Source organism: Desmodus rotundus, chromosome 3 (assembly GCF_022682495.2).
Source record: "Desmodus rotundus isolate HL8 chromosome 3, HLdesRot8A.1, whole genome shotgun sequence".
NCBI classification, from domain to species: Eukaryota; Metazoa; Chordata; class Mammalia; order Chiroptera; family Phyllostomidae; genus Desmodus; species Desmodus rotundus.
Genome location: NC_071389.1, coordinates 8,798,417 through 8,807,256, shown reverse-complemented (window position 1 = coordinate 8,807,256; position 8,840 = coordinate 8,798,417). Strand labels below are relative to the sequence as shown.

At 51.6% G+C, this 8,840-nt stretch overlaps 1 protein-coding gene across 1 annotated transcript; it reads left to right on the top strand.

Moving 5' to 3' along the window:
* Nucleotides 1-251: 251 nt before the first annotated feature.
* AGMAT (agmatinase (putative)) lies at nt 252-8,626 on the top strand. The gene is made up of 7 exons (XM_024554255.4): nt 252-612; nt 1,608-1,810; nt 4,020-4,068; nt 5,109-5,304; nt 6,009-6,188; nt 7,397-7,481; nt 8,216-8,626. The coding sequence occupies exons 1-7, from the start codon at nt 341-343 to the stop codon at nt 8,287-8,289; spliced, it is 1,059 nt and encodes a 352-aa protein (XP_024410023.2). The 5' UTR covers nt 252-340; the 3' UTR covers nt 8,290-8,626.
* The last annotated feature ends 214 nt before the right edge of the window (nt 8,627-8,840 follow it).

Sequence of the window (8,840 nt, the reverse complement as noted above, 5' to 3'; positions counted from 1 at the left end):
AATTTCTCTTGCTTAGAGAAAGTTCTTTTCAAATCTTTTGAATTTTAAAAAATATTTCTGTGAATAGGAGAAGGAGCTGCCAAGGGCCTTGGGAGGCGCAGACACACCTGGACAGCGCGGGTGGGCGTGCGCAGGGAGCCCCTGGGCTGGCTTTATCGATCAAAGAAGCCAGAGGCCGAAGTCCAGAAAGGGGTGTATGGAGAGAACGGCCGGGTCCCCGGGTACCCTCCCCCGCCCTTGATCCACTGGTTGCCCCTGCCCTTTGAGCCCGGCGGCTCCATCGCTGGCACAAGCGATCTGGCGGCTGTGGGGGACCAGCCAGGTCAGGCGCGTGGGCAGTATGCTGCGGCTGCTGGCCTCCCGCTGCTCCCGGGGGCTGGGGGCCGGCGGGGCCACGCGCCCTGCCGCGGGGCTCTGTGACCGCCGCCGCAGCCCCAGCCGCCAGGCTTCTGACACCCCTGGGAACCTGCCCCCCAGCTCCGAATCCGTGGCCCGGCCGGTGGGCATCTGTTCCATGATGCGGCTGCCGGTGCAGACGTCCCCTGAGGGGCTGGATGCCGCCTTCGTCGGGGTGCCCCTGGACATTGGGACCTCCAACCGGCCTGGGGCGAGGTAAGGACCGAAGGGCTCAGGGACACGTGGCTGGATAGCCTGAGGGCCACTGGACTTGGAAGCTGCACAGGCGCTCTGCTCACTCGGGGTCAGGTTGGAAGGGAAGCTCGTGCCTGGCTCCAAAGTGCCCCTAATCGTTTGAGAATTGATGTCCCTTGTTCTTCATCAAGCAACCCCCAGGGCTCAGCAAGTGTGGCATCCATCAGTAAAGAAAGGGGGTTCCGCCAGGGGGCCCTCTCCAGCTCTGCTACCCAGGCCTTGCTGGGATGGAGGCTGGGGGTATCCCCAGTGCCCTGGGGCAGGGGACATTTGAGAACAGAAGAAGCTGGCTGCCCCTTCCCAAAACCTCTGGATGTCACCTGCTACCAGAATTGCCCCAAATAAGGCAATTTTCCTAAGTTCAAGTCAGGGGAAGTAAATCCATTTTCCTAATTATCGACCTTCACCTATTTCTGATTAAGCTCAGCGACAAAACATCTGACTACTGGTCTAAACAATAAATGCAATAAGTCCAGTTATTAAAGGTCTACTAAGTGTAAGGCACTTTGTATAGATAATCTCACTTAATTCTTACAATAGTGGGGTACAGTCAACATTATTATTATTTTACAGATTAGGAAACGGAGGCTGGGGGAGACTCAATTATCCAGTGCTGTTTAGTAAATTGGTGCTGTCTGGGCTCCCAAATCTGTGCCTTTTATCTCTTCAATATGTAGCCTGGGACAATGGCTCTGGACCAGGGTAATTTTGCCCCCCAGGGACATTTGGCAGCGTCTGGAGGCGTTTTTGGTTGTCAGAACCTGGGGGGAAGGGGTGTTACTGGCATCTAGTGGGGAGAGGCTAGGATGCTGCTAAACATCCTGCAATGCATAAGATGGCCCCCCATAACATGCAGCCCCCCGGTGTCACTATTGCAGAGGCTGAGAAGCCCCTGCTGAGGCAGAGCCTCCAAGCCTTTAGGGATGCTCAGAGGATGTTTCTTCTTCTTCTTCCAGGTTTGGACCCCGACGGATCCGGGAAGAATCAGTGATGCTTCGGACAGTCAATGCTAGCACAGGGGCCCTGCCCTTCCAGTCCCTCACGGTGGCAGACCTGGGCGATGTGAATGTCAATCTTTACAACCTTCAGGACAGCTGCCGCCTAATTCAAGAGGCCTATCAGAAAATTGTAGCTGCTGGCTGTGTTCCTCTGACCTTAGGTAATGGCAACTGCAAGGGCAAGCGCCGGCCGCTGCCAGTGCAGGTCACTGTGCTCAGGGATTGTGTACCTTCGGCTGGAGCGCAGCTATTTCTCCAGAGCATGCCACTGTGGATGTGGAGACAGTAGGGCAGAGAACATTATTCTTTTTTAAAGATTTTATTTATTTATTTTTTTAGCGGGAGGGGAAGGGAAGGGGAAAGAGAGTGAAAGAGACATCGATGTGCTGCCTCTCGTGCGCCCCCACCTGGAGACCTGGCCTGCATCCCAGGCATGTGTCCTGACTGGGAATTGAACCAGTGAGCCTTCGGTTTGCAGGCCAGTACGCCCTCCACTGAGCCACGCCAGCCAAGGCAAGAACATTGTTCATTCATGTATTTTAGCCCCTGAGAAGAGGATATTTAGATGCTGGACTAGAATGATAAGCAGGATTGGACTAGGGTGAGGCAAGTGAGGCATTTGCCTCTGTGCAAAATTTAAGGGGTGCCGTAAAAGGGAACAGTATTTGTGATTTCCCCCTTTTGCCTTGGGCTGCACTATGGCTGGGAACAGCACAGTTACTGGTCTCATCTTTCTTTAAAATTTATCATCTTTTCAAAAAGTTTTATTTTTAATTTTATTTTGGGGGTACGTTGACTAAAGCTGGGGACAGTGAAACAAGGAAGGGCTTAGCATAGAGAAAGCAACAGGAGAGCGCCTCACTGGGGAGTCAGAGAAAGGGGGCCTTGGAGACACGTTCAACTGGCTTGTCCCGGACGAGATGCCGCTGCCCGCTGCTCCCCTGGCTGCAGGGCTTCTGGGGACCCTTTGGGTTTAGGAGATGCCTGAGAGGGAAGGAAGATGTGGGTGTGCCTCTGAGAGGGAGGGCACGCGTATCGTGGATTGTGTGCATGAATTTTTATTTTTAAAGGAGTATTTGTCTTGATGACTGAGTTTTTTGGGCATCCCTTAAATTTTGCATTGCTCACCTCAGTCACTTCACCTTTGTCCCAGCTCTGGACCCCTGGCCTGGAGAAGGCTGCCGACAGGGGCTCAGTGCGACTTTTGAACTATTTCAAGGACGTTGTGGTAATGACTTTGAGAGAACTACACAGGGCAGTTTCCTCCTTTTCAGCATCTGTGTCAATGCGGCTTCCCCTTCCCCACCCACCCACCCACTCTCACTGGTTCATAAACAGCTGATATGACATCGGCCTTTTTCTAAACAGCAAATTTATTCTCGTCAAAATAGAGAGCCTGGCTTGCAAAGTGCAGTGGTTTCTGGGTGGCCTGGTTGGAATCTCAGCTCTACCTCTCACTAGCTATTTATGCCTCATTTCCTCATTGGTGAAATGGGAATGATAACAACACCACACCTACCACATTCTACTGTGTGAGGGACGTGTAACGAACGTGCCCACAAAAGGCTTGGCATCGTGCTGGGCTTATTTTGAGCCTCAATAAATGTTAGTTATTATTATTAATGGTTAGGCATAGCACTTTTCTAGGCCTGTGCTGTCCAGCATGGTAGCCACTAGCAGCATATGGCTTTTTACATGAAGATTCATTAACAATTTTTTTTAGATTTTATTTATTTATTTTCAGAGAAGGGAAGGGAGGGAGAAAGCGAGGGGGCGAGAAACATCGATGTGCAAAGGACACATCAATCGTCTGCCTCTCGCACGCCTCCAACTGGGGACCTGGCCCGTAACCCAGGCTTGTGTCCTGACAGGGAGTTGAACCTGTGACCTTTCGTTTCACAAGCCGGCGCTCAACCCACTGAGCCACACCAGCCAGGGCTAAAATTAGTTTTAAATTAATGTATATTATTATTTAAATAATTATTAAATTATTAATTTAATCATTGGTTTGAATAAAATAAAAAATGCAGTTCTTCAGTTGCGTGAGCCCCGATTTAATAGCCACACCTGACGAGAGGCCACCATACTGGCCACGTGCCTCACCGCGGGAAATGCTGTTGGGCAGGGCTGTTCTGGGCACTCTCCCTGTGAGCCTTAATTTGTTTAGTTCCTTCTTTTAAAAGACAACGTACTTTCAAACACCCGGTGTCCCTTCCCCCATTGAACAAAGTCTTATTTTAGCTGGGGCCGTAGTTCTTCAGCCTCATAGAAAGGGTGTCGAATTGGGCAAAACGAAGGTTGTTCCGTGCCATACACAGTCCTCTCTTCTTGTCCACGTTCCAGACGATTCCCTCTTTTTTCCCTTCGCAGGTGGGGATCACACAATCACATACCCCATATTGCAAGCCATGGCGAAAAAGTAAGTCCCAAATGTCTGGGCCCAAGCAAGGTTTCAAAATTCAGGAGCTCAGGAATAAGTTGTTTGCTGCTAGCTGGCATCAGGTGACCTCTGCTGGCTCAGGTTATTGGGGGTGATGGGAACTTCCCGACTGAGTTGCTTCTGTGGATCAAAACTAAGGTCGGGCTCCAGGTGTCTCTGTCAGTCACCAGCTAGAAGCCCAGACTATTATTAACTCTCCTGGCCCCCCTCCCTTGCCCTAGGGCTGCTCTGGTATGCACGCTCAGCATTTGCCTCTGTGTGGGGAAGATGAGCCCCTGGTGGAATACACAAGCCCAGTCGACTTGTTTCTGTGTTGCTCACAAGCCAAACCCAAATGCTGACAGGCTTCCCAATGGTGCTGCTTGCTGAGGAAAGGCCCTGGCTTTTTCCTGTGACGGCCCCTTTCCCAGGAAAGCTGGGAGAAGCAGGCTTTTACAGTAGCAGAAGTGCACCAGGGATCGACTAACTTTGGTGAACTAGTTTGGGAAAGAGACAGATGGGCCAAGTTGGAGGCAGCTCCAGATCCATAGATGAGAAGGACGTGTGGGTAGAATTCCAGTCTGGGGTGGGTGGTTACAAAGCTGTGCTGGCCTGGCACTGTTTCAGATTGTCTGTTTCTTTTGGTTGGCCAGCAGGGTTGATGGACATGTGGTGAGAGAGCTGGGTGTCCAGGCTGCTTCTTGGTGCCACAGCTGGAGAAAGGTGGGGGGGGGCTCTGATTAGTTCAGCTCACCCTTCGTTGTCATCCACCCAGCTCTCTCCATCTGTAAGCGAGGAAGCTTCTGGGCGATAGGTAGTGGGTGGCAGCTAAAGCACAGGGCTATTTTCGGCCTGACTTCTCTGAGTGGATTGCTCTGAGATGCTAAGTTGTTTGAAGACAGAAACCAGCAAGGCCTGCAACTGATGCCAGGTCTCCCCTCCTTGGCTATGAACTGTCATGAAGTTTTGGTGGCCTAGAGGGTGGCTGTGCTCATTCCCCCTGAGGAGGCCTAGCTTCTGAGCCGCCCCGTTGTCCTCAGGCACGGCCCTGTGGGGCTGCTGCACGTGGACGCTCACATGGACACGGCTGACAAGGCCCTGGGAGAGAAGATCTATCACGGGTCGACCTTCCGTCGGTGCGTGGACGAGGGACTTCTGGACTGCAAGCGTGTAGTACAGATTGGCATCAGGGGCTCTTCCATGACCTTGGATCCCTGCAGATACAGCCGGAGCCAGGTGACAGACCGAACGCCCCTCCCTCTGTCCCCTGCCTACACTGTGCTTTCCTCGCCTTTGCTCACTCAGTGGTGGCTATGGATTCAACAGGGGCTTTAATAATCAAGTTCAGGGGATGGGGACGAGAGGCTGCGTTGGCACCCAGAGGGTCCTGTGGAGCAGAGAGGAGTGAGGATGCTCATTCATGAGGCCGCGGAGGCCTCTTATGGCTGGGGTGGGAGACGAGCAGAAATGAACCCCTGGGCCGTTGCTGGCTTGGAAAAGAGCTGGGGAGGCCCAAACCTAAGGCCAGTGGCCCCCTTAGTGCTCACCTTCACATCTGCTGGGCGCGGTGGCTCCCAGGTGAACACAGACGACAAGACCCAACAGGAAAGGCTCAAGTCCCTGTGCAAAGGCCAGGCTTCCAGACAGAGCTGCTCAGGAAGCGCTAGCTCGGGCTGTCCTGAGTGGCTCACTCTGGCGTGAGCCATGCTTCTCTCTAATCCCGTCCCCAGAGGTCAGTTTGACTTCCCCCTGCTTTACCTGTCATCGTCCTCGTCCCTCCCTTCCTCATCTGTAAAATGGGGACAATAGTGGCCTCCTCGTGAAGGTTCAGGGTCCAATGGGACGTGTGCAGAGAGCTCGGCATGGGGTCGGTACACAGGAAATGCCCAGGAAATGCAGCCACGCGGGAGCCTTGACCTCTCCAATTCCTCCCTCCTCAGGGCTTCCGGGTGGTGCTGGCGGAAGACTGCTGGATGAAGTCGCTGGTTCCTCTGATGGCGGACGTGAGGCAGCAGATGGGAGGCAAACCCATCTATATCAGCTTTGATATTGACGGTTTGGATCCCGCCTATGCCCCAGGGACGGGGACACCTGAAATTGCTGGTCTCACCCCGAGTCAGGTACGGAGGCTCCACCAGAGACCATACCTGGGGGGGGAGGATTTTTAACTCCCTGCTTTCCTGGGCCTTGAGGTGAGTCTTCGGGAATCAGGACAGGATTTTAAAGGCAGAGCAAGGAGGCCTGTCCTGTTCTCATGGCCACCCCAGGCATGAATACCGACCTGCTGAGGACTGGGTGATTTTAGCCAGGGCCCTCGTTTCGAATCTGGGATACCACAGTCCTTCATCTGATGTCGCTGCCGCTGGTCCAGCTGTAGTTGCTTCATGGGGACAATATCAGAGTACCCCTCTTAGGAACACTTAACTTACCTTTTGGGGGTTAAATGTGAGAAGTATACACAGTGGGATTAACCAGCTACCTAGGTTGTTCAAGAGTTTTAGAAATACCCAAGTAATTTCCCACAGGCCGTGCTGAGTGTAGCCGCAGGGAGGCAGAATTGGAGTGGTTGTAACGAGAAGGTACGCTCCAGGAGGTTAGGGCCTTTGCTTGGTTCCCTGCCCTCTCCTTGGAGCCTGACCTATAAGTAGTGGGTACTCGAAGATTTTTGGGAGGAAATGAGTGAAGACTGCTCAAACCTCATGAATTATCTCATATCCTGTATGGAAGGATGGCCATAACTACCTCTCCAAAGCCATTTTCAGTTCCCATCAGAGATTTCTAAAACACAATCCTCACTCCTCAGCTTGTCGTCCTTTTGGGCCTGTCATCTGCACAATGGAAACTCCTTGAGACAAAGCTATTCTTCCTCCCCTCCCCTCACTCATCCTGTCTTCCAGCCACATCCAACTACGGGTACTTCTGTCTTGGTGCCTTTTCCCCCCTGCCTGGGCTGTCCTTCCCCTGCTTGCCTGCTTGGTCAGTTTCCTGAGCTAAGTGTTCCCACCTTGGGGAGGCCTTCCCCCCGCCTCTCGGGGTTGTTACATGTTCCTATCCTGTTCTCCGCTTGCTTTTCTTGAAGTCCTTCATGCATGACATTGAAATGATGGGTTTGCTTGTCCCCATCATCACACTGTGGAGCCCCCCGGAGCAGGGACTGTGCCTTGGTCATTCGTGATGCCCGCCAGTGTGCCTGGCAGCCAGTGAGTTTACTGAGGGGAAGCGATAGTTCTGAGGCAAAAGTGGGGCATGTGTTGGGAGAAATCCACTGGGCCACTACTGGTTGCCTCTCATTTGTAAATGATTACCGCTGTGGCTCCACCGCGTACAGGCTCTGGAGATCATCCGGGGCTGTCAAGGCCTGAACGTGGTGGGGTGTGACCTCGTGGAAGTTTCTCCTCCATACGATCCTTTCGGTGAGTAAACAAGAAATCTGTGATTCGTAGGCAGCTGCTAGTTGAAATTATGTTAGTCTGGTTAATAGGTAGCAGATGGATGGGTCCTTCTGTTTAACTCGGGAACCTGCTTGCTGAGTACGTCCTACAGTGAAGAAAATAAGCCTATTATTGCACATCTTACAAACGCGAGCTAATGAGCCCTAACAAACCCCCTGGGAGGCAGCGAAGTATTATTAGCTTGCCCACCACCAGTCAGCAAAAGAAAGAAACCAACCTACAGTCTAGTGACAGAGTGGCTGGCACTCTGCCATCGTCCTGCTCTCTCCTGGAAAAGTGAATTCTCAAAGGGTAAATAATATTTATTAATAAAGTGGGGAATTAGTGGGCTTAGGAGGGATGCTTAAAGCAGATGCCATTCCAGTAATTTTAATTTATAAAACCTTACAGAGTTAGGCCTATTAGCCTCAGAGGGTAGATAATAAATACAATACACATCATTATTATAGGTTTTCTTTTGGGGGAAATCTGTTCGCAGAGCAAACAAAGAAACTTCTGAATTTTAAAACACTATTTCCAAATGAGGGGTGGAGCAGAATGCCAGGGAAAGCATGTCCATAGGGTGGCTGGGCAGCACTGAGAAGAGAAAGGAAGGGGGGACACCGAAAAGGAATACAAAGGGAAGGAAGCTGAGCAGTTCTGAGAGGCGTGGCCTAGGGAGGCCGTCTTCACTGTGGCGTTTTACTCCTTTGTAGGAAACACGGCCCTCCTGGCTGCCAACCTGCTGTTTGAGATGCTGTGTGTTCTCCCCAAAGTGACAGTCATCTGAACCGCGTGCTCTTCAAGACAACACAACAGAATGCATCAGTGACAAATTCTCAAGAACGCATGAGCAAGCAGTCACTACTAAGGCGTTTATGCCAATGAAACTTTCTGCTAAAGGTGTCACTGGGGGCTGTAAAACCAGGGCATACAGAAGGGCTCTAATCCAACAGCCAGTATTTCTAAGGAGTTCGCATTAACTTAAAAAACACAGGCGCTTGTGCTCTGCCGATTTTTTCGCTTTAATGCAAGATGGTGGAGGACAGAGCGGGAAGGGATGGAGAATTTAGTTCGAAGTTATCTTAAAACTGGAGGAATGAAATAAAATAAAGACTATGAAACAATATTGTATAATCCTTCCATATTTCTACAGTACCTTCCTTTTAAATACAGCTCCTCCTCTGAGGAGCTTGGGGGCTGCACCTTGGTTTTAGAGCCAGTGTGAGCATAAACTAACAGCTGGAAGGAAACTACGGTGATACGCAGACCCTAAGAAACTTCCCACTCGAAGCCCGCGGGGTACACAAAACGTCTTGTAAACCAGAGAACTTCAGCTGG

Excerpts from the sequence above, each read along its gene's own strand:
- AGMAT (XM_024554255.4), top strand. The coding sequence starts at position 341 with ATGCTGCGGCTGCTGGCCTCCCGCTGCTCCCGGGGGCTGGGGGCCGGC. Across the intron at positions 613-1,607 it reads TCCAACCGGCCTGGGGCGAG|GTTTGGACCCCGACGGATCC; the intron begins GTAAGGACCGAA and ends TTCTTCTTCCAG. Across the intron at positions 4,069-5,108 it reads TTGCAAGCCATGGCGAAAAA|GCACGGCCCTGTGGGGCTGC; the intron begins GTAAGTCCCAAA and ends CGTTGTCCTCAG.